Here is a 26,152-nt window from a genome sequence, read left to right on the forward strand (position 1 = left end):
CTTTAAAAACACAGTCAGATAGCAGAATGAAACAAGTATTGACTGTGGTTGGGATATTCTTGAGTGATAGATTCTGTTACTTTGGTATTGTGGCACTGTAGCACAGAGCTTGCAGTGCAATTGGATGATGCTGTGTTTTTTTAATGAATCAACCACAGTGCCATTTCTTCTTACAAACCCAATGGTGAAAATCTGACAACTTCATCCTCCAAGAAGGCAAATATAAATGAGCATATTGTTCTGATGGGCCGAGTTAATATCTAACGGAAGCCACTTTAAAGAAAATGGTCTTTAACCTTTCATTCCAGCAATTTGCAAATGAACTGAAATGCTCCATTCCTAGCCTGCTGTTAGATAGTGGTCTCTCTTCCTCTAACCTGAACGGCGGCGCATTCAGAGAAGGCAGTGCAGCCAGTAATACAGAGATGAAAAAGTTAACAGACCTCCTACAGCAACGAGATAATGAAATCAGTATCCTTTTATGTTTATAAAATGCAAAATACTGCAGATGCTAGAAATCTGAAAACAAAAACAGAAGTCGCTGGGAACACTCAGCAGGTCAGGCAGCATCTATGGAGAAAGGAAAGTGAGTCAACGTTTCGGGTCCATGACCTTTCGTCAGAACTGGGGTATGTTGAGAGGGAGAGGTTTTTAACGGCTAGCAGAGATGGAGAGGCAGGGCAAGGAAGACAAAGGGGAAAATTGGGTAGACAATAAGGGTTAAAGAGGTGTTAATGATGCAAAACAAAGGGGGGAGATTGCAACAAAGCAGGGGAATAGAGGTAATACTGCAGAACAAATAGGGCAATTCTATGCTGACTACCTTGATAGAGCAGTTTGATTAGTGGCAGGCACCATCCGTGGAGGTGTTTCATCATATTGCATTTCACATACTGAACCTGGGCTAGCAGGACTGACAGGCTATGTAACTCTGGAGGACGTTACAGTCACGTCCAATCAAGAAACATTCAAAACCAACTTCTGAATTAACTGAATTTAAGAATTTTGCAAAATTTTGCATTCCCTTAATTTGCAAGACAGTGGTCTTAAGGCTAAGACTGAAAAATATCATCCTCAGAAGTAAGTAGCCCTGACTGCTTTTTTGTTTTTCTCTTCCCTTGTTGAGATAATCACACTACTCGTACCATCGCTCTGACTTTTCCATCTGAACCTTTATATTTGTATGGAATCTATGGAACTCACTACCCCAAAGGGCTGTTGACGCTCAGTCCTTGAACATATTCAAGACTGAGATAGACAGGTTTCTTATTGCAAAAGGGATTAAGGGATATGGGGATAAGGCAGGGTTAGGTTATTAGCTGGAGTTAGATTAGAAGATAAGCCATGATTGAATGGCGGGACAGGCTCGAAGGGCCGAATGGCCTACTCCTGCTCCTACATGTTATGTTATTTGGATTTTTTTCAAACAAAAATTTGGTCACTGGGCCTTCTTGACCAGTCGGGAACAGCAGTTTAGAATGTCAGAACTTTTGGCTAACAAGGTGATAGATAGTTTCTTGGAATAAATCTGGATTTTCTGGACAAAAGATACAAATTTTCTTGAGCCAATGCCACAGACATCCTGGTCAGTATGTTAAAGAAAGAGAAGAAGAAGGCACAAGATGCCATCAACAAACTAAACATGGAGAATGGGGAACTGACGCCTCCCAATAGTGCCCTGTCCTCAGGGTCAAGTCAGATGTCGAGACAAGCTTCTGAAGTGAGGTTTACTAGTACCGTAAGCAACTCAGGACCTGAAGCTGATCCCATTCACAAGAGGAGAGGTAGGTCCCTTACCATTGGGTTTGGGCTTTGAATCTGCTGATTGAAGTTTAAGGATTTCTGATTTTCATTCTTTGGAGTTTCTGTAACTGTTTACCTGGGCATCAGTGGTAGTTTATTCATGAGGTAATTATTTTTCATTCAGGTTGTGTATTCTGTTTGCCTGGGTGATATTCAGCCCTCTGAATGATGTACCAAAGTAACATTCTCCATACACAACAACAACAAAATTACATTTATGCAGCGCTTTTCACATCAGGAGGACATCCCAAGGCAGAGGGGGAAGTAGGGTGGCCGAAGGCACAGTCAAAGAGGAGCATCTTGAGATGGGTCTTGAAGGAGGCAAGAGAGGGGCGAGGTGGAGGGACTGTGGGATGGAGTTCCAGAGGGTGGGTCAGAGTGACTGAAGGCCTGCCCGCCAATGATGGGGCGGGTGAGGTGGGGGACGTGGAGCAGGCTGGAGCCCACTGAGCAGAGGGAGCGGGCAGGTTGATAGGGGGTTAGGGGTTTGCAGATGTAGGGTGGAGCAAGGCCATGGAGGGCTTGGAAAGGGAGGACCAGGATGTTGAACTGTATTCTCTGTGTGATGGGAAGCCAGTGGAGTTGGGTGAGGATGGGAATGATAGGGTCATAGAACTGGTGCGGGAGAGCACACGGGCTGCAGAGTTCTGGATGATCTGCAACCGATGGAGAGAGGAGTTGTGGAGGTCGACAAGCAGGGTGTTGGCATAGTTGAGCCTGGATATAATGAAGGCATGTATGAGGGTTATGGTGGCCTGAGGGGTGAGGCAGTGGCGGAGTCGGGAGATGTTGTGGAGGTGGGAGAAGGCAGAGCGGGTTATGGTATGGACGTGGGGGAGAAAGGACAGTTGAGGGTAGAACAAGACACCTAGGTTCCTGACTGGCTTGGTGAGATGAATTGTGCATTGGTGGATGGTGATGCTGCCAGTGCCTGAGGTGTGGAGGTGCTGGCGCGAGCCAATCAAGAGAGCCGCGGTCTTCCTGACATTCAACTGTAGAAAGTTGGCTCTCGTCACAACTATTGCCATTGAATCTGGAGAGATTTCTTTATTATAAATGAGTGCACATTGAGGTTAGTGCAAATAACTGGGGGGCATGTAACTTCTACAGACATTCTTAGTGCCAAGTATTCTAAGCCACTTTGCGATATCAAGATTCCCAGACGTTAACTTGTTGGTGGGGAGGGTTAAAGTAAAGTATTGCTCTGGGTTTGTTTTTTTCAGGCCCTTTTAAAATTTTATACAACTCTATAAAATGTTATATAACTCTGAGACATCTCTCAAGAATAAAGAACCCTAGCTTGTCTAATTGTTGTTTTTGGTTTATTGCTCATAACTCATTTCTCTAACACTAGAGATCATCTTCATTGCTCTCCGCTGCATTGCCTGTCAGCCTGGCAGCTCCCATACGTCACGATAACCAGAACTGTTCGCTGGACGTTCAGCCTGGCCAGAACACTATATAGCTTGATGACTTCTTGGGGTCTGAGCTACACTGATTTGGCATTCTCGTCCAGCACAAGTCCTGCTGCCTTGTGTGTTGACATAGTGAGTGATGAGTCAACTAAAACCTCTAAATTGCTTTCCACATCCCGTTTGGCAAGCTCCTGATGTTGGTGAGCTTTACAAAGAGAATAATGAGTATACATTGGCCACTTAACTCCACGTTCTGTGTAGAACTTCAATGGTGCAGGAGGTTGTTGCATTTGGGTACATAACATTGACTGCACTTCAGAACAACTTGTTTGAAACAATGCTGACTTGACAATGCCCATGTTAAATGCAAGTATTATTTATTTATTTCAGATCATAATCCTTTTTTGAATGATCTGTTACACAACTGAGATTCAGGTAGACATTAAAAGATCCTGTGCTGCTATTTAGAAAAAAATGTAGGGAATTTTGCTTGGTTGTTTTGGCTAACAGCCTTCCCTCATCCGAATTCACACCTCACAACATTTCAGACAAGTTTGCTATCATCTCGTACTTTGTAGGATGTTGCCGGCACAAATTACCTGCCTCGTTTGCTTGAATAACAGTGTTCATTTAATTTTAAATTATTCTCATTTTGTGAGGGGTTTTGAAACTTTATATTAAAGTTGTAAAAATGTCAGACATATTTAAAGTCAGGGGACTGCAGTTAGATAGCAGGTTGTCGTTATATATACTACGATGTGCTTGTGCTTGGTTCCCCAATACCTAAACATACAATGGAGTTCTATGCAGTCCATATTTTGAGGTTCCATTATATTAATAATAAGAATCCTTGCATTTGATATAGTACCTTATGATGTTTTCAAGACTTCTCAAAACGCTTAACACAAGTACAGTGAATTGACTGCATATTTTGTGCGAAACATGGCAGCACAGCAGTTTTCCACAAACAGTCATGGATTGAGTGACCCATTTATTATTATTGTTTTTGAAGGGATTATTAGCCATGGAAATGCGATCCGCCAATCGAGTAACAGCTGGGTTCCTACTTACTGCTAGCTAAACAGGGGTGTGTGGAGTAAGGAAACTTGCCCAACGTTTTGCCTTGCCCAGGAATTGAACCCAGGTTCTTTCGCTTGCGAGGCGAGTGCTCTAACCACTGAGCTACAGGACTCCACAGAACAAGCTTGATGGAATGGGAAGACAGTAAGACTATTATTTTGGTACAAATAGTTCAAATAAGCCAAAGGGCCTTCTTCATCTGAATCTCTTGTTTGATCTTATAAAATCCCCTGAACTAGCTCACCCACTCATCACGCTCACCATCGAACAAAACACATGCAACCAAGAAAAATTGGTACAAAAACGGCATACAGAAAAAAACCTTCAAATTAACCAAGTTGAGAAAAGAGAGACTAGTCTTGTTTGCTTGAATGCCTGTGTTCATTTAATTTTTAAGTTATTTTCATTTTGTGAAGGGTTTTATATTTTTTNATATTTATATTAATATCGTAAAAATGTCAGACATATTTAAAATCAGGGGACTGCAGTTGGATAGCAAGTTGTTGTTACAATTACTACGGTGTGCTTGTGCTTGGTCCCCCACACCTAAACAAACAATGGAGCTCTATACAGTCAATATTTTGAGGCCCCATTATGTGGTTAAGCATTTCCAGCACCTGTGTGCCTTTTAGAACTGGGCATCCAAGGAATGTGTGTTAAGAATTGATTTTGACAACTCGATAAATACTGTGTATTGTTCAGTTGTATGTCAGAAAATTGTTGAAATAACAAAATAGAAAATTGTGGAAATAGAAGGTAGAATACTGAAGTATTATAATCTGGGCTTGTAAACTCAAAACATAAGGCTGCTAAACCGATGCACAGATATAGATATATCATCATAGATATAGACTGGAGTACAGGGAGAAATCGGATACACTTTCACATTTAAATCCTACCCACACTTTTCTATCCTGCTCATACCTTCTGCCTCTGGTCTACTGTTCATACTTGACTTCCTCCATTCCATCAATTCTGGTTGAGTTTTCAGCCCCTATATCCTGGACTGCTGGAACTCTCATCAAATGCCCCTTCAACTCTCTCTCTCTTTCTGTCTCTCTCTCCCTCAGCTTTCAAACTCCCCTTAAACATGTATTTTGACCGTGCTTTTGGTCAACATCTCTTTCCCCCGCCCGGCTGGATGCTTTATATTGTATGTCTGCCGGTTTTGGTGGGCATTAAAGATCCTATGGCGCAACTTGAAAAAAGAAGAGAGTTTCTCCCAACATTCCACAGATAAAGTTGGACGTTCACTTCATGACTGTTTGTGGGACATTGCTGTGTGCAAATTGGCTACCTCATTTGCCTACAAAATACACAGTCACTACACATTACAGAATATCCTGTGAAGCAATTTGAGACATACTCCCGATGTGAAGAACACTATATCAAATACACGGGCTATTATTATTATTTATTATGATAATAATAATAAGTGCAGGTTGTTGAGTAGAAGTGAATTGACAACTTTGCCACTTTAGAGTAATAATTCTAATAATAAGAGTATGATTCATCTCTTTTTCCTTTTCTCCTGCCTCCAAATCTTATAGATATATCTTTGAGCATGTCTTTGGTCAACACTTTCAAACACGCTTTTCTTTGCTCCCTGATCTGCATCATCTTTCGAAACATTCATCTTGCACACAAGACATTGCATAAGTTATTGTTGACTTGCCAGCTGCAGTTAGAATTCTAACAAGGAACATTCAGTTGAACAAAGCAGCGTTAGCCCAGCTCATTTTGTAACAAGGTTGTGGGTCCTCTTTACAAAGCCCCATTGAAGAGACAGTCCAGGCTGACTGTATAGTTTAGGGGGAGGAAACATTAAACCGAGGGGTCCCGCTTGACTTTTCTTGTGGACAATAAAGATCCTCTGTTTATCTAGCAGTAAGTAGGAACCCGGTTGTTAGTAGATTGGTGGATCGCTTTTCTAGGGAAATAATCCCTTCAAAAAATTAATAATAATTTGGTTACTCAATCCATGGCTGTTTATGCGCAATTGGCTGCCACATTTTGCCCACAAAATATACGGTCAATTCACTTTACAGTATATTCTGTGAAGCGCTTTGAGACGTCTAGAAGACGTAAAAAGCGCAATATCAAATGCAAGGAATATTATTATTATTATCCTCATGGCACTACTCAAACAGAGAAGAGTTTCTTCCAGTGAGATACCCCAAATAAAATTGGCCATTCAGTGCTGTTTTGGGGAGATTATTTTGTGCAAATTGGCTGCCACGATTGCCTATAATACAATCTCTGCACTTCACAGTAGAATCCTGTGAAGCATTTTTAGAAATTTAATTTTGTTTTGTTTTGCCCCCAAAATAGAGTCAATTCACTTTACAGTATACTTTGTGAAGCACTTTGAGACGTCTCGAAGATGTGATAAAGAGCTATATCAATTATTATAATAAATCTTGACAGAGTGATAATGTACTATATCAAATGCAAGGATTATTATAGTTGTGTATTTATTTGTGTCATTTTAATGGTTCTCACCAGCTGGTAGACAAGTGAGTTTTAAATAATGGCGGAGGTGAAAGTAATGTACAAATATTTGGTTTGCTAATAGATCCTGTAAGAGCTCAAGTAGGCTACAATTCCTCTCTTGAAGACATGGTTTCTATATGATTTTCACTCAGTAGAAATAATGTGGCTCTCTTAGTTTTGAGGTGGTCTTGACTCATTGTGCCACACTGCTGTTTAAAACGCCCATGGTTTGAGGCTCATTTTTAATTGTACATTTCTTCCAAGTAGACACCTGGAAACAGTAGAAAGAACAAAAATGCAGCAGTTATTAATGTATTGTGCCTGTGATGATTCAATGCATACTTTGGATGATTGCAATTCTCTACTAACCAAATCATTAATAGCTTTAATTTTCAGCCGAAGGGGCAACAAACAGGGAACCAGGACAGTGTTTCCATAAAACACTTATTTTTTATGGTTTGCGTTGGAGCTGTGTTAGTCACAGAAACAAAATGTAATTTGCTACCTCATTTCGTACAAATGAAATAACAGTGGTGAGTTACAATATATATCAATTGCTTCCCAGTCATGAAATGTTTGCCAACGTGGCTTTCTCTTAAATAGACAGAAGTAGTTATTGAAAGAATTTGACTAGATTACTTAGTTTCAGTCACAAACTGCAAATCATCATTTTCAAGTTGTAACTTCCAATTTGAGATGATTTTGTTTTCAGCCACTCTTCTCATACGCACTGTAGACATGGAACAGACTGTCCAGGACCGAGCTATATTTAAATTCTATTTGCCTTTGTTCAATTCTAGTTTTCATTGGATGACTGAAATCTATGCTCATTACTCTACGTCAACAAGTTACTAGAGGGCTGGGAGAGACGAATAGCAAGGTAATCAGGGTAATCCAGAAAAGGGAGGGATTAGATAGTGGAGAAATGCAGAACAGACTGAGTCAGTCTTGGAGTGCATGTGCGTAAATGCACGGAGTGTGACTAATAAGGTTAGTGAGCTGCAGGCTCAAGTTGCCACATGGAGTTATAATAGTAATAATAATCCTTGCATTTGATATAGCGCTTTTCACGTCTTCTAGACGTCCCAAAGCGCTTCACAGAATATACTGTAAAGTGAATTGACTATATTTGTGGCGAACGCGGCAGCCAATTGCGCACAGCAATGTCCCACAAACAGTCGTAGATTGAAGATGACCAATTTATTATTGTTTTTTTTGGAGGGATTATTATTAGGCGTGTGGAGTAAGGAAACTTGCCCAAGGTTTCGCCCTGACTGGAATTGAACTCGGGTCTCTCACTTGCAAAGCGAGTGCTCTAACCACTGAGCTACAGGACTCCATGTAGTCGCAATAACAGAGACCTGGCTCAAACAAGGGCAGGAATAGGAGCTGAATATTCTTGGCTACAGTGTATTCAGGAGGGATAAGGAAGGAAAAGAATGAGGGGGGGGGGATGTGGCAATGTTGATTAAAGACACGGTTGTGGACTGGAAAGGGACGATGTGCTAAAGGGTCCAAAAACAGAATCTATTTGGTTAGAGTTAAGGAGCAGAAAAGGAGCTGTTACTCTGTTAGGTGTATATTATAGACCACCAAATCATGGGAAGAAGATAGACGAGCAAATCTGCAAGCAGATTTCAGAAAGATGTAAAACCAATAGAGTAGTGATAATGGGGAACTTCAATTATCCTAACATAGGCTGGCAAAATAACACTGTAAAGACAAGGAGGGGGAAGGATTCCTGAAATGTGTGTAGGATAATTTTCTGGATTAATATGTTTTCAGCCCAATGGGGAAGAACGCAGTGCTCGATCTAGTTCTGGGGAATGAAGTGGAACAATTGGAGCAGGTTTTAGTAGGAGAGCATCTGGACAACAGTGATCACAACATCATTAGGTTTAGAGTACTTATGGAAAGGGACAAGAAACAATCAAAGGTGAAGATACTCAACTGGAAGAGGGCTAATTTCAGTGAGTTAAAAAGGGACCTATCCAAGGTGGACTGGAGATAAATATTGGCAGGTAAAACAGCGAACGAACAATGGGAAGCTTTCAAGGAGGAGATAGTTTGGGGACAGAACAAATATAGGGGAAAGGGCATTCAAAACTCCCTGCTGACTAAGGAAAGAGGGATTAAAATAAAACAGAAAGCAGACGCTTATGATAAATTTCAGGTCCAAAATACAGAAGATAATCAAATAGAATATAGAAAGTACAGAGGAGAACTGAAAAAGGAAATAAGAGGAGCAAAGAGATTGTATGAGAAAAGATTAGTGGGCAACATAAAACGGAACCCTAGGGTATTTTATAAGCACATACAGAATAAGTTAAAAGTAGGGTGGGTCCAATTAGTGACCAAAGAGGAAATCTTCTTGTGGAGGCAGAGGGCATGGCAGACGTACTGAATGAGTACTTTGCGTCTGTCTTCACAAAACAAGAAGATGCAGCGAATGCCACAGTATCAGAGGAGACGTAGAAAAATTGGATAAGATAAGAATAAACCGAGAGGAGGTACTAAAAAGGTTGTCGGTGTTCAAGGTAGATAAGTCACCCGGTCCGGATGGGATGCATCCTAGGTTACTGAGGGAAGTAAGGGTGGAAATAACGGAGGCTCTGGCCACAATCTTTCAAACCCCCTTGGACACCGGGGGTGCCAAAGGACTGGAGGTTACTGCCCTGTACAAAAAGGGGCAGAAGGATAAACCCAGGAACTACAGGCCAGTCAGCCTAACGTCAGTAGTGGGGAAACTTCTAGAGACTATAATCCAGACAAATTAAATTTTCACGAAGAAAAATATGGATTAATAAAGGACAGAAGGAACAGAGATCCTGGGGGTTCATATAAGTAAATCTTTGGAGGTGGCAGGACAGGTAGATAAAGCTGTTAAAAAAGCATACGGGATACTAGGCTTTATAAACTGGGGCACAGAATACAAAATTCATCAAGTTATGCTGAACCTTTATAAAACACTGGTTAGGCTTCAGCTGGAGACTGTGTTCAGGTCTGGGCCCCACACGTTAGGAAGGATGTCAAGGCATTGGATAGGGTGCAAAGGAGATTTACCAGGATGGTACCAGGAATGAGGGACTTCAGTTATCAGGAGAGGCGAGAGAAGCTGGGATTATTCTCCTTGGAGCAGAGAAGGTTAAGAGGAGAATTAATAGAAGTTTTCAAAATTATGAGGGGATTCAATAGGGTGAACAGGAAGAAACTATTTCCACTGGCGGGTGGATCGGTAACCTGAGGACAACAATTTAAAATAGTTGTTGAAAGAAACAGAGGGGGGGTGAGGAGAAATTTTTTCACGAGTTGTTCAGATCTGGAATACATTGCCTGAAAGGGTGGTGGAAGCCGATTCGATAACAAATTTTAAGAGAGAAGTAGATAATTATTTGGGAAGGACAAGTTTGCAAGGCTATGGGAGAGCGCGGGAGAGTGGGATTGATTTGGATAGCTCTTTTCAAAGAGCTGGCGTAGACACGATGGCTCGAATGGCCTCCTTTTGTGCTGTATAATTGTATGATTCTATGATTCAATGATTACTTGAAGTGAAGTGTTTGGTGTTTTGCTAATGTGGTCGAGCATTTAAGATACATCATCAATCTTCTGGCGTCTTCAGGCAGACTGAGCTGGTGGAGTAGATGAGCACAACGTGCTTTCAAAACTCTTATTTGTTTGTACCCACAACAGATGTGACATGTCTGTAAACCTTCAGTGGCAAACTGAAGCCAAACTCAGTCAAAGGTGCCTTTCATTCAACAGCTCTTTTCACCTGTCAGAGTCCAAAAAACCCTGACTATCCAGCATCCTGGGACGTCTTTCTGACATGAAAGACAACAACAACAACAACAAGATTCCATTTATTGAGCGCCTTTCACGTCGGGAGGACGTCCCAAGGCGCTGCACAGTTGGGTCAGGACCCGAGCAGGGGGGAAATGGTCAGGGTGAGGGGAGGGAAGGGAGGGAGCGAGGAGGGGGGAAATGGTCAGGGTGAGGGGAGGGAAGGGAGGGAGCGAGGAGGGGGGAAATGGTCAGGGTGAGGGGAGGGAAGGGAGGGAGCGAGGAGGGGGTAGAGAGTCGAGAGGGGAGCTGAAGGCACGGTCAAAGAGAAAGGTCTTGAGACCGGCCTTGAAGGAGGAAAGGGAGGAGGCGACGAAGGCACTGGGGAATGGAGTTCCAGAGCCTCGGGGCTGAGAGGCTGAAGGCCCGACCACCGATGGTAGGGCGGTTGGGGCGGGGGACGTGGAGCAGACTGGAGCCGGAGGAACGGAGGGTACGGGCAGGTAGGTAGGGGGATAGTAGGTCAGAGAGGTAGGAGGGAGCGAGGCCGTGAATGGCCTTGTAGGTGAGGATGAGGATCTTGAATTTGATCCTCTGGGGGATGGGGAGCCAGTGGAGGCGAGCGAGGGTGGGAGTGATGTGGTCCCGAAGCCTGGTGCGGGACAGTACACGAGCTGCAGAGTTCTGAATGACCTGCAGCTTGTGGAGGGAGGTGCCGGGAAGGCGGCGAGGAGAGAGTTCCCATAGTCCAGCCTTGAGGTGACAAAGCTGTGGACCAGAGTTTCAGCAGCGTGAGGGGTGAGGTAGTGCCGTAGTCTGGCGATATTCCGGAGGTGATGGAAGGCGGTGCCAGTTGTGGTGCGGATGTGAGGGAGAAAGGACAGCTCAGGGCCGAACAGAACACCGAGGTTCCTGACTGCTTTGAGAGGTGGAGAGTGCAGCCTTGGATGCTGATGGTGTCGGCGCCTGAGCATGTACGGACACCGTACATGTATAATTTGTTGTTTTGTTTTTGTATGTGCTACAGCAGCCCATTATAATTATTGTAGTGCATCTAAGCATGAGATGACTGCCAGCCTTGAATGGTAACATAATTAATGTTTTATTTGCCATTTTTTAAAAAAACAGGAAAGTGTAATCATTATTAATTATAAGAATATTTAGAAAATAATTCAAAACAAAAGAAGCTGGCAGCCCTAATGTAACCAAGTTGAATAACAAAAGCACATTGCTGGATGTTTGTACACAGAATAGATTATATTTCACATTGTGATGCAGATGAGCATTGTGATGTAGCTTCATCGAAATAGGTCAACCAGCTGCTTTCACGTCTGATAGCTTATATTGCAACCAAGAGGATGAGAGCTTCAATATTCAAATAAATATTAAAAGGATAATTATTAAACGGAAATGTTGGTTTTATTTACATAACCCATTGTTTCCAGAATTGTGTCTCGATTTCAAACACTTCACCACAGACTGTTCTAGTACAGAATATATTGCATCTCAATTATAATAATAATTCTAAATAAATGAATAAATGTGAAGATCTTTGACATGTCACAATGATGTGATAAGGTGCTATATGAAATGCAAGGATTATTAATAATTTTGCATTTAGTATAGCGCCGTTCTCGTCAGGTGATCTTCCCAAAGCCTTCACAGGATATATGGTGAGGTGCACTGACTGTGTTTTGTGGGCAAACGCGGGAAAACAATTTGCACACAGTAATATCCCATAAACAGCCATGAAGTGAGTGACCAATTTTATTTGGGAGATTGTTAGCCAGGACACGGGAGAAACTCTTCTCTTTTCATATAGTGCCATGGGATCTTTAATGGCCACCGAACAGACAACGGTCTCGGTTTAATGTTTAACGTCTCATCCACTTGCAACAATGCAGCACACTCCCAGCACTGCATCGATGTGTCAGTTCCAAATCCCAACGTGGGGCTAGAACCCACAACCTTTTGTTGAGAGTGCTACTAACTGAGCCAGACTGACACATTAACATATTTTTGGAGTCCTGTAGCTCAGCGATTGGAGCGCTCACTTTGCAAGCGAGACATCTGGGTTCAATTCCAGGCAGGGTGAAACCTTGGGCGAGTTTCCTTACTTCACACACCTAATAATAATCCCTCAAAAAAACGAAACAATAATAAATTGGTCATTTTCAATCCACGACTGTTTGTGGGACACTGCTGTGCACAATTGGCTGTCGAGTTTCGCCCACAAATATAACGTCAATTCACTTTCCAGCAAATAGGTAAGAATACTGTGAAGCGCTTTGAGATGTCGAGAAGACGTGAAAAGCGCTATATCAAATGCAAGGATTATTATTCACCATCCTCTAAATGTAGACTGGCTGTTGAGCTTCCTTGTGAGCTGGGCCTGTGTTCCCTTGTTGTACATGGAAATAATGTCTTGCTAAACTGAGGATTGGAAGCAGATGAACAACACTTCAAATATTTTGCATCGTCAATAAAAAAAACGAAATCCCAGATTTTTTCAATATTGCTTCAGATAAATAGCATTACAATATTCCGTAACATTCCTGTACATATTTTTTGAAGAACAGGATATTTGGAGCATGATTACCAAGACAGTTCTCCTGGTTTGTCATATAGATGTGGTTTGTTCGTATTAATGCTTCAGGTTTTGAAAGGTAATGCACTCCCATGTCATTCCTTTTGAATTTCTGCAGTGACCAATGTCTTGTGTATCAATGTTCTCATCAATGTTCCTACATCTTATTCCAGGTTATCATTTTCTTTAAATTGCTTAGTGTTACTCAGACAAAGTTCATTAGAATTATTATTTGAATGAAAAAAATCCCCAAATTAATCTTCAGTGCTTCAGTTTTGCTCAGATTTCAGAAGTAGCAAAGTGCAATAAATAATGAGATTTAGGTAATCCTGCATTTTATTTAATTTAACTTTGTGCAATATTTAATTGTAATTTTTAGACCTTGTAAATATACTTGAAAAACATTGTAAAACAATTAGGGAAACGTTTCCTAGACTCATCTCTGTATATGTCAGGTGGAATGGCAGTTGTTGGCCCAAGACTATGGGTTACTGAGGATGTGGATCAGGCTCCATGATAAGTGGGAAAGCAAAGCTGCTGTGTGCTCAGCATCTGCAAAAGGACAGCTCTAGTCAGATAGCAGCAGTGAGTGCTGCTCCTCTGTTAGTTATAAAATACATTTAATTAGTAACTTGGCATTATTGGACTTGTAATAATAATAACAATAATAATAATCCTTGCTTTGATATAGTGCCTTATCACGTCTTCGAGACGTCTCAAGGTGATTCACAAAATAATAATAGTAAAGTGAATTGGCTGTATATTTTGTGGGTGAAACGTATTATTAAAACAATTCTGCCACAGCAATGTGCTGGTAACTCTCTTAGGTCCTACTGCTATTTAAACATGTGAAAAAAAAGTCAGGTTTACACAGCTTGACTGAGTGTTATCCTAATTAGAACAAATGTGACTGACAGTATTTTTTATTTAGCCATTTTACATGATTTGAAGAAAGTCACGAGGGGGAGTAGAGGTAATATTCTCCATGCCCTGAGGTGGTCCCCACAAATAACACAGGCATTCGTGCAGAATAGTGATTTCCAATTTCTATTTTGAAGTTTTCCTCAAAACCTGGTAAACTAAGGAGTTCATCAAGGAGATCATCTTGCTCCCAGCTGTACAGCACTTTGTGCACTGGTTTAAATTGAAAAATATTTTAATTTAAAATGTTTTATTGTGTGGTAAACCAATTATTTTTAACTTGCGACATCTGAGATCAATTTAACAAATATTGTCTAATTCTAAGGGTTGGTTTCTGTTTATTTTATACCATTGACTGGTTTTCAGTCCTAACTCATTGCCAGTAGGCCTGAGTCCATAAAACAAAACTGCTCAAATTCCTTGGCTGCAAGAGGGTGGTGTGGTACAGAGTTTGAGATTGAAAGCAAAATAGTCTGATTTCCTTGTTGATCCAAATCCTTCCACAAATAATAATAATAATCCTTGTATTTGATATAGAGCTTTTCACGTCGGGAGGACGTCCCAAAGCGCTTCACAGAACACACTGTAAAGTGAATTGACTGTATGTTTGTGGGCGAACGCGGCAGCCAATTGTGCACAGCAATGTCCCACAAACAGTCGTAGATTAATAATGACCAATTTATTATTGTTTTTGATTTTGGAGGGATTATTATTAGGCGTGTGGAGTAAGGAAACTTGCCCAAGGTTTCGCCCTCTGCCTGGAATTGAACTCAGGTCTCTCACTTGCAAAGTGAGTGCTCTAACCACTGAGCTACAGGACTCCACAAATGTCGTCTTCTGCCAGTCTTTGCCTCCTTTTGTTACTTGCCTGGCAAGATTTTCAATCAAGCCGTCCAATCCATCTCCAATGATTCTTGCCAACTATTACTTTGTTCTGCTGAGTGCCATAATCATTAACCCCATCAGAGCTACCCTCACAATCCAGCTGACGGAAAGATGTGTTGCGTGGCTACTCAAAAACTTCTTGATGTATCTCACTGGCCAGTAATACAGAGCTTCACACATAAAAAGAGTCAAAATACTCATTGTCACAAAACCACATTCCAGGAGTCCTCAGGAAGTGGTACAATAGTGCAATGAGCTTGGTGATTTTGAATTTCCCCACATATATGTCAGAGTCGAGTTGGACCATTCACTCAACATTGCCTGCTAAATGATTTTTTTTCTTTCGTCAACCGGGTGTCTTGATACATGCGGAAACCCATCACTGTGCTTCGTGTATCGAAATCAAGCTGGGATTTCCATGCATCCCACCTACACATGGAAATTGTCTTAACTAGTTTGTAAAAATATGAACTTCATTATAAAATGAAGAAATGTTTCTCTATTCTAGTCACTTGACTGACTCAGTTGTACTCATATCTGAAACTACAGCACTAGCATATCTTCTTCCCCTTCCTTCCTTGCCTTCTTCACCAAGTCCCAGTGACTTAGAATGCATTAGAATACATTAGAATATACAGCACAGAAACAGGCCATTTGGCCCAACTGGTCTATGCTGATGTTTATGCTCCACATGAGCCTCCTCCTGCCCTTCCTTAACTAAGCCTTCAAGCAAAACCTTCTATTCCTTTCTCCCTAATGTACCTGTCTAGCTTCCCCTTAAATACATCTATGCTATTTGCCTCAACAACTCCTTGTGGTAGCATGTTCCACATTCCCACTACTCTCTGTGTGAAGAGAGTATTCTATTTTTGTCTTAGAAAATGAATATTAGTGAAAATGAGTGAAAATGCTAAACATGTTTGCAGCCACCTGATATGAATGCCTTCATTTATTATCCTCTGCATAATTATCCCTAGATATCAGTCAAGGGGTAAAAACATAAAGACTGTCTCTTTAAGACATTATTTCATGGATATGTTTTATATCCCAGTACAGTATATAAACTCTGTCCTTGGGCTGCACCCATTAGTTATTTTCTCTTGTTGGCAAATTGTTTTTGGCTCCTCACCAATTTGTGTGAATATATAAACATTCTTGTCAAAATGAATACTGTGTTTCCAAAGTTTGGGTATTGGTAGGTTTTGATCTTGTATTCTTATATTTCCACATAAGAGAAACTTTCCAATAACTATTTCTCAAGCTTTTTTGATCAGCTTTTGGCAATATCAGAGTTTCAATCTCATCCGCACTGGTAAACAAAACCAAACAACTTGACATTGGTACATTCAGCCATTCCTGAATGATCAACCTGATGGCCAGTCTTTTCTGGAGCGTTTTGTCCATCTTTGTCTCTATTCCTTACAATTCTCCAGGACTTCAAATCTGCATTTACTCGAGAAAACAAAGGTTGAGTTGATGCAGAAATTTCCCAGCTTCCAGAATGGAAGACTTCAAAGAACTATTCTCCAGCTTGTGCAGTCCCAGTGAACCAGATAAGGAAAAAAAAACAGAAGTCACTGGGAACTCTCAGCAAGTCAGGCAGCATCCATGGAGAAAGGAAAGTAAGTCAATGTTTCGGGGAAGGTGAGCTGTTATGGTCCAAAATTGTTGAAATTAATATTGAGGCCAGAGGGCTCTAAGGTGTTGTTCCTCGAGCTTCAAAACTAGTTAGGACCTTTACCTGGCAGAGGCTGAACGCAAACTCTCTGTCAACTCCTCTTACCCCCTCCTGGACGATAACCCCACAACTGAACACCAAGCCATCATCACCGAGACAGTCAATGACCTCATCTCCTCTGGGGGGCTTCCTCCCACAGCCTCCAACCTCATAGCCCCCAGCCATGCACAGCCCGCCTCTACCTCCTCCCCAAGATCCACAAACAGGACTGTCCCAGGAGACCCATTGTTTCAGCCTGTTCCTGTCCCACTGAACTGATCTCCTCGTATCCGGACTCCATTTTTGCTCCTTGTGTCCAGGCCCTACCAACCTACATCTGTGACTCTTCTGACGCCCTCTGCCATTTCAACAATTTCCAGTTCCCTGGCCCTGACCATCTCCGATTCACAATGGATGTTCAATCCCTCTACACCTCCATCCCCACAAGGACAGCCTGCAGGCCCTCTGCTTCCACCTTGAACCAGTCTCCATCCACCAACATCTTCCTCCGTCTGGCTGAACTTGTTCTGACAATGAGCAACTTCATCTTCAACTCCAACCACATCCTCCAAGTAAAAGGTATCGCATTGGTCCCGGCTACGCCTGCCTGTTTGTTAGCCACCTGGAACACTCTTTGTTCTAAACCTACAAAGGTCCGCTCCCTGACCTGTTCCTCAGATACATTCCTCAGATACTGTGTTGGGACTGCTTCCTGCTCTCGCAGTGAGCTGGAAAAATTTATTAATTTCGCTTCCACCTTCCATCCCTCCATAATATTCACATGGTCCTTCTCCGACCCTTCCCTTCGCTTCCTTCCGACTTCACCAATTCCATCTCGGGGCATAGATTATCAACAGATATCTTTTAGAAGCCCACCAACTACCTGGACTACACCTCCTCTCACCCCACCTCCTGTAAAGATTCCATTCCCCTTTCCCAGTTCCTCACCTTCCACCCCACCAGCCTCAACATCCAAAAAATAATTTTCCGCCATTTCTGGATCTCCAGAACCAACCACTAAACATATCTTTCCCTCCTCTCCCCTCTCAGCATTCCGAAAGGACTGTTCCCTCCGTGACTCCCTGGTTCATTCCTCCATCACCACCAACAGTTCTTCTCCTCCCTCCGGCACCTTCCCATGCCAGCTCAGTATTTGCAATACCTGCCCTTTCACCTCCTCCCACACCACTGAACAGGGCCCCAAACACAGATGTCAAGTGAGACAGCAATTTACATGTATTACCAATGTAGTTTACTGCATTCGCTGCTCACGATGTGGTCTCCTCTACAATGGGGAGACGAAACCCAGATTGGGTGACCGATTTACTGAACACTTCCGTTCTGTCTGCAAGATTCTTCAATTCAGTATTCATTTTGATCCATTGTTTTTAAGAACTGTGGAAAACTGGCTTCCAAATTAAGAATGAATGAAGAATTTTCTTTAATTCTGGTCAATCTAAGACTAGGTGGAATTTTAAACCTTAAGAGTTTAATGCGAAGGAAAATTGCCTCAGCTGGAATACTGGCACTGAAGTCCTCAATGGGTTCCATTGTCAACAAATATACAGTCAGTTCACTTCACAGTATATTCTGCAAAGCGCTTTGTGACGTCTCGAAGATATGATAAGGTGCTAATCAAATGCAAGGATTATTATATATTTTTATATTACAAATGCATTTCTAGCGTTCAGCAGAGTTTTGCCATGATAATGTTACATCTTGCATTTTCCGCAGAGGATACTCAATGCTGTCCTGAGCATAACATCAAATCTCAGTCAATAGACTCTCCACTTATGACCATTCATGCCAAAGAAAAAGCATATGCCGAAGGCAATATATTAATTTACTGGAAGAATCATGTGTAAAATACGCTGTGGAGTCCAGAAATTTTAACCAGCAGTTAGGAAATATCCTTAAAGTTTCAATTTTCCAGAAATTTGCCATCAGGCAGATTTCCATGTTAAACTTCGTATTGCAACTTCTGCCTCCCAACAACTAGGAACTATGGAAAAATCTAACAGATGCCCTTCGCCACAACTTGAATGGAAAGAATAAAGTCATTGAAGAGGATTTGTTTGCTTTCGCTCTCACAGATTTCTCTGAAGTTATCCATTTGTGAAATTAGTTATCTACACAGTGAATTCATGTCATGTTGATATAACTTTTGTTGGCTAAAAGAATACCAGGTTAAGGTGCATCCATTCTGGACCCTGATTGGCTTCACTACGTTCCTGTCGGCAACCATACTTATATTCTGAGGCCTCCAGGGACCATACACTAACACAAAACAAAATTCCTAGGAATCTTTCCAAATTAAGATGGCTTCATATCAGGCAAGTTTCATCACGAAGAAATGCTGTAGATGTAATGCCTGCCAATGTTCATACCAGCTTCTGAAGAGGACTCAATACTTCCTTTCAGAGGCAAACTGATCCAGATTGCATCTTTCCATCACCATTGCATTGGAACATAGGAACAGGAGTAGACCATTCAGCCCCTCGAGCCTGTTCCACCATTCTATAAGATCATGGCTGATCTGTACCTCAACTCCAATTACCTGCCCTTGACCCTATCCCTTGATATCCTTATCTAACAAAAATCTATCCACCTCAGTCTTGAAAATTTTATTGGATCCAGGGGAGAGAGTTCCAGATTTTCCCTTTGTGTGAAAAACTGCCTCCTGATTTTATACCTTTTTTTAAATGTTTCTTGTGCTATTGTAACAACACATCATCAGTACTATAGAACTAATTTGTATTGTTACAGTCTGAACCAACTCGGAATCCCAACCCAACACTTCACAATGATAGGGAGAGTCGTCATTGAATATCAAAAAGTCACATTGCCACAAGCCTTGTCTGACATCTTCTAGTTAAAACCCAAAAGGCCATTATAAAGTGCATAGCCTGTGTGTTTTGTGGGCAAACATGGTAGCCAAAATACACACAGCAATGCCCCACGATCAGCCATGGAGTGAATGACAGCTTCTGACTCAGACGAGAGTTCTACCAAAGAACCATGCATGTTGGACTCTGTTGGGAACCAGTATTTGCTGTTCCCCAATGCTGAAGTCTACAATGCTAACTTTTCTGGACATCTTGATCACCATATACTGTACAAAGCTTTGATACAAAGTACCAGTTAACAAGGTCCCACAAACAACCACAAGCTCAATGACAAATTTATCTGGAGAATTGTCAATAGACGTATTTAACAAAAGAAGTAGCAAGATTTTGGTTTAATGTCTCATCAAAAGGATTGCACTTCTCAGCCTAAAGTAATAGATCCCAGTATATAAAAAATGATATTGTACCTTTCACATTGGGTGCACATTTCAAAGTGGTTCACAGCATTTATTGTAAAGTGTAGATGAATGTGCAACCAATTTGGACACTGAAATGTCCCACAAACAGGCATGAAGTGAATGACCAGTTTTATCTGGGGGATTGTTGGCCAGAACTCCAGGAAAGAGAAACTCCTTTCTATTTATGAAAATGCCATGGGATTTTTAATGTCCACCTGAACAGGCAGTTGGAACCTCAGGTTAGTGTCCCATGTGAAAGATGACATCTCCAACAATGCAATTTAATTCGCCGTCAAATACCCGATGAGGGTATCATAACCTACTGTCTCAGAGATGAGAATGCTACCAACTGAGTCAAGCTGACACCTATTTATGGGTCTTGAGTTTTTGGTACAGTGTGGAATATTTTACTTTTGCTGAATGCCTTCAAAAGTATCACCTCAAAATAGCACTTGAAGCGTACAAAGAGTTTAGCATGGTCCACTCCCCCAATGTGCCAGATTATGCTGTCAGTTTCAGGTTTCCATTCATTGAAATATGGAAATTGGTGCAGTTAATTTTACAGAACTGAAAGGCAGAATGGGCACAGACCAATTGAAAGGTACAAAAAAATTACTTTTGACTATAGTTTATTTAATTATTTGAAAGTGCTCCAAAATCCAATACCATCAAGTTAATAATGTAGCAATTAACTGTACCGTAGAGTAACAACGCATCAAAATATTCACTCATTAATAATTGCTTTCAGTGGACTTGTTTTTGTTTGTCTTAGGTAGCATGTTGTACAATCACCAGGCACTGACTTTAATCACTTAATAAAAACACATAAGGTTTTCATTTGAAGTGTTTTGCCCTTTTTTTTAAAAGTACCCCGCCTGCATGTTTTGTCACGTATAAATTGAATAATGACCAAGTAAAGCTGAGTAAGAGGTGAAAAATGTAGTTCTAACCAAAGTTTTTATATCAGCGCATACCGTTAAACTTCATTAAAACACAATGGTGCAAATATTTAACCGTATCTTGTCAAATCTAACCTGCAACAGTCATTGAACTTAAATGTATCACTATATCGCTGGAAAAAAATGTTGTAAATATGATTTATGTTGCAGTCACTTGCCAAGCTAAATGTTGTCCTGCCACTGAGATTTGAATCTTATTCCTCTGAAGCTCTATTTTCCTGAATATTATTCACTCTAAAGTGACTTGCTACAATTTTGTTTTTAAAAAAATATTGTGCTAAATTTATACTCATCAAATGTAAGAGTTGTCATTAATACAGAACAGAAGTATTTTTTAATCACACCCATGTTTACATCACAAACTCTAAGAACAGCTATGGCATGCCCCAAAGGCAGAGAATTGTATTGTAACTTGGTTTCAGCTGTCGTAAAATGCAACTAGAGAGAGAGAGAGACAGACAGACACAGAGAGAGCAGCCTTGCAAAATGCAAAAGAACACCAAGGAGAAAAATAACACAATGGTGTCCGTACATGGGCTTTCATAATGTCTAATTAACTGTTTTGGCTTTCATAACTCATAACCAGAAGTTGCAATTAGCTGGTCGAGTTCTGTTTGTAAATATCACAAAGTTAGACTCCATTTCTTCAAGGTTACTCATGATCTTCCCCAATAATGACAACAGGATTGTTGATGTTGACTCACTTTCCTTTCTCCATAGATGCTGCCTGACCCGCTGATTATTCCCAGCGACTTCTGTTTTTGTTACAGGATTGGTAGTCTGCAGTTCATTTCATACTTTGTGCTCCCATATTTCAACAAAATATTTTGTATCTTACCAACATTGCAAATCGCAGTGGTAGTTGGGTTCACTTCCAAAAGTAAAAGTACAGTTATTTGAGTTCTCAATAATAATTCTTTCAAACCAATAAAACATAACTCTCGTCTCAGAGCGGTACAGAAGTGAATGTTGCAGCACTGGCAGAAGTTTGGAAACAGCCTAGAAGGAAAAAGAATGCAATGTGAAGATGCTACATACTTAGTATCATCCCCAACATTAGTGTGATTTTGCATTATTTGATATTATTTGGAGCCCTGCTGGCTCTGTTTACCCCCGAAAATTTATAATACATTTATAGCATTTGTTCCTACACTACTTCCTATGTATGTGTTTTTTTTAAATCACTGTGCTTCAGTATATTATATGCTCCATTTCAGTACAAAAATAATACGGAGGCACATGACAAATGAGGTGTGTGGCAAGTAAAAAGCAGATTGTGTGATTTCTGGCTTTTGCCTAGTTTTGCCTGTACTACAGATATTTATTTATAAATATGGTGTGCCATGCTGCATGCCCTGTGGGGCGTCTCACCAACTGCAGGTTTTCCTTGTGCCCAATCACTGCCAGCTCCACCTTTGGCAAGCCAGGAACAACAGTTCCATTCCACAGGTCTCATCATTGCTTGTGGTTCCATTGAAGTGTAGATTGTGGTCTGTCTTTCTGTGAGTTGAATATGCCTGTTTCTCTGATGAATGGAACAATGCTCTGTGGAAAAGAACATTCTGTATTAAATACTTCCTGCTTTTATGTCTCTGCAATGTCAGTTACAAATAAATCTACAGTAAAATCTATCTAAATGCCGATCACTAAATAGACTCCACTAAGATTACAATCCGTCATAAAGATCTAGCAAAAGAAAAGTTATTTTTATGAGTGTAAAAAAGACCCCAATGCTGTTAGAAGTTGCCCCTACAGGCACCATGCAATGTGCCTAAAGAGACATGATAATTCAAGTGCAGGAACTAACATATGCACAGCTAATAACAGTCTGGACTCTGTCCTCAGATGCCTCCATTGGCATTCATTTCAATTCCAGATGTGGCTAGAAACTCAAATCATGCCTTATTCAGTTCTGGCCTATCGAGCTGCTAAGAAAGATTCAGGACTGTTGTCCCAATGTTACCTGACTCCATCAGTAGAGACAGTATCTTGCATCAAAATAGGAATGTCCAGAACCACTAGAGCTCATTGTGATCCATGCAAACACCCCACAGAGAGTGGCTTCCCCTTTAAGTGCAAGGTATCATCACTAATTTCCTAGAGTAAGAGGAAAGCGTTCCTCTTATGTAAGGACAACATACCAGTGACTGAGTTTTATAACCCATACAACACTGCATCAGTGAACAGGACTGCCTTTTGCTGAATGCATCCCAGACCTCAGACATATTGTAAATTGTTATTTTTTGTTTAACTTTCTATAACTTTGTGCTATATGGTTCTCTATGATCTATTTAAGGGTTTATTTTCATGCTGCAGAATCAAAACATTTCTACTTGATGCTTGGTATTTCTGACTGAGAAATTGTATTACACACTAAATATTCACCTCTGGAATCTCTTTAATCTAGTCAAGATTGGTGGTATAGATTAAAGTTTCCTGTGTATTGGCACTAAATGCTCAATATGAAACAACTGTGTGCAGCTACAAGCAGTGTTTAACAGGTGCCCACAGTACAAAACACTGCCCCTAATACAGGAATACATTGATGGTCACACACAAAGAAGCAGCAAGGTGGCTGATGTGCATGTCAAATGAGTGTTGTTTTGATGTTGGAGCTGAGAGCATTGTTGGATTGGAACAGAAATAGTTTAGTTACATATCTAACTGCTGTACTTGTCCTAAGAGTGCTCTAAATGGGAAATTGCCCCATTTCCGAGCACTACTATACTTCAGCACAATGAAACTCATCAAGTGATGGGGAGAAACTCATGTCATTTAAGATTGTTGACCCCAAATATGGTATTCAGACCTTTGATCAGGTGCATAGAGGAGACAGTGCATTGCATTGTTCTGACAGTATATAACTATCCTAATCTAGATGGATTTCTCCAGGGTAACATTTGCATTTCTGGCACACTTCATTCTCGTGACTTCTTCAAATGTGAAACATTTTTGCTGAATTGGAGTGCAGATTTCTATCATCAATTTAAGGCCACTGGGTCAAAACTGTCCAAACTCATTTCACTCAGATTATTAGCAGCCTTCAGAGAAGGAATATTTACATCCCATTTATCTGCACTGGATTGAAACTTCTGATCTCAAAAGTAGACTATTCAAACATATGGTTCTGCATAACTCCGCTAGAAATATGCTAAATATTACATCTGCCACGTAAGATTGGCTTGGAACACTATAAATTATTAATAATCTGTATGAGCTGCTTAATTGTTTTGTAAATCTGCTGTAAAACAGAAAAAAANTCATCCTTTATAATATAAACTGGCCAAAGGGTTTCCTGGTAATCAACCACAAATTATTTCCTGATAAGATGTATTTGAATAATGACAACCTTATCATTAATCTGCAGTACGAGCTACAATTTAACATTATTTTCCAAAGAAGTAGCAGGGCGGCAAATCTTGATATTCAACTACATTATAAACCGCTAAAGATTCTTTGTTTAATTTGGCCTCTCCAGCATAATAATAATAATCCTTGCATTTGATATAGTACCTTATCACATTGTTGAGGCATCTCAAAGCGCTTCACAGAATATACTGTAAAGTAGATTGACTGTATTTTGTGGGCAAAATGCCAATTGTGCACAGCCGTGGATTGAGTGACCAAATTATTATTCTGTATTTTATAATTTATTTTTTAAAGGGATTATTACCCCTGGAAAGCAATCTGCCAACCAACTAACAAATGGCTTCTTACTTACTGCTAGGTAAACAGGCGTGTGGAGTAAGGAAACTTGCCTAACATTTCACCTTGCCTGGGAATCAAACCCAGATCCTCTCGCTTACATCCTTTTGCCTTGCAACATCAACACCTCTGATCTCCTCATCTTCTGTCCTCCACCTAAATGTTTCCTTTGTCTTTGTCTTTCTTTCCCCGCCACCTTTCTTATAATCTGTTCCCTTCCAACATCCCTCAGTTCCGACGAAAGGTCAAAGACCTGAAACATTAACTAATTTTTTTCTCTCCATAGATGCTCCCTGACCTGCTGTGTGTTCCCAGCCCTTGGTTTTTATTTCAGATTTCCAGCATCTGCAGTATTTTGCTTTTGGATGCTAAAATAATGGGTTGAATGGTCTCCCGATTATGTCTTAGATTTTTATGGAATCTACGTGATTGGTACCAGCATGGAACAGTTGCACGGAATGGCCTGTTTCCATGCTGTATCATTCTGTCATTCACCAGTGGGCAGGGAGATGTTGAAAACACACAGGGAAAGGGTAAACCTCCAACCAGGAGGAATAAACAAGAGAGAATGCCAGCAAAGCAGAGCACCAGATGGGTATCAGAGGTTAATGTTGAAGGAAGAAAGATTCTCAAACGTTGAAGAGAGAAAGACATGAAGTGTTGAACAAATATTGCTTAGTTTTAGTAAACAAATAGTCAGAGGGGGCTTGATCCTACTATGTAGAATGAAATATCGCTAACCTGAAGTAGAATAGGTGACCTCTTCATGGATCTCGGAATCAAGAATGATGTGGGGAGTGTGCTTGCACATCTGTGTACATTCTGAATTACTATGTTTAAATCGCATATTAGACCCCTTGTGTTTAATATTCAATTTAGAGACTAATATGCGAATATGGCAGCCAATTTGCGCACAGCAATGTCCCACAAACAGCCATGAAATGAATGCCCAATTTTATTTGGGGGATCAACAAAAGGCAAAATACTGCAGATGCTGGAAATCAATCTGAAATAAAAACAGAAGTCACTGGGGACACAGCGGGTCAAGTAGCATTTATGGAGAGAGGAAAGTGAGTTGACTTTTCGTCTGACGCCTGATAAATAATAAATAATCCTTGGATTTGATATAGCGCCTTATGTACATTCTATGAAGCGCTTTGAGACATTTCATAGACGTGATAAGTCACTATATCAAGTGCAAGAATTATTATTCAATCAATCCCACTGCCCTTGTTTAGCCCCAAACCCCTTCAAGCTTCCATCTTTCATAAACCAGTCTACATTCCTCTTAAAACCCACAATGGAATCTGCCTCTACTACTTTACTTGGCAGGGCAACTCTTGGAGCGCAAAAATGTTTCCTAAGCTCTCCTTTCATTCTTCTTGTGACTATCTTATAACAATGGGCGCCTGGTCACTGACTCTCCTACCAGTGGAAAATGTCAAGATTTTACAACTGAAATAGTACTGATGATACTCCATTCAGCTGGAAAGCAGGAAATTG

General features: G+C 40.8%; 1 protein-coding gene across 4 annotated transcripts in view; it reads left to right on the top strand.

Moving 5' to 3' along the window:
• Positions 1 to 26,152, top strand: part of kif6 (kinesin family member 6) — a 190,353-nt gene that overhangs the window by 83,916 nt on the left and 80,285 nt on the right. For all 4 annotated transcript variants that reach the window (XM_007910407.2, XM_007910408.2, XM_007910409.2 and 1 more), the window contains 2 exons: positions 309 to 471; positions 1,578 to 1,784. In XM_007910407.2, coding sequence (XP_007908598.1) covers positions 309 to 471; positions 1,578 to 1,784 — 370 coding nt within the window. The remainder of the gene's footprint in view (positions 1 to 308; positions 472 to 1,577; positions 1,785 to 26,152) is intronic.

Source organism: Callorhinchus milii, unplaced genomic scaffold, assembly GCF_018977255.1.
Source record: "Callorhinchus milii isolate IMCB2004 unplaced genomic scaffold, IMCB_Cmil_1.0 Scaffold3, whole genome shotgun sequence".
NCBI lineage: Eukaryota > Metazoa > Chordata > Chondrichthyes > Chimaeriformes > Callorhinchidae > Callorhinchus > Callorhinchus milii.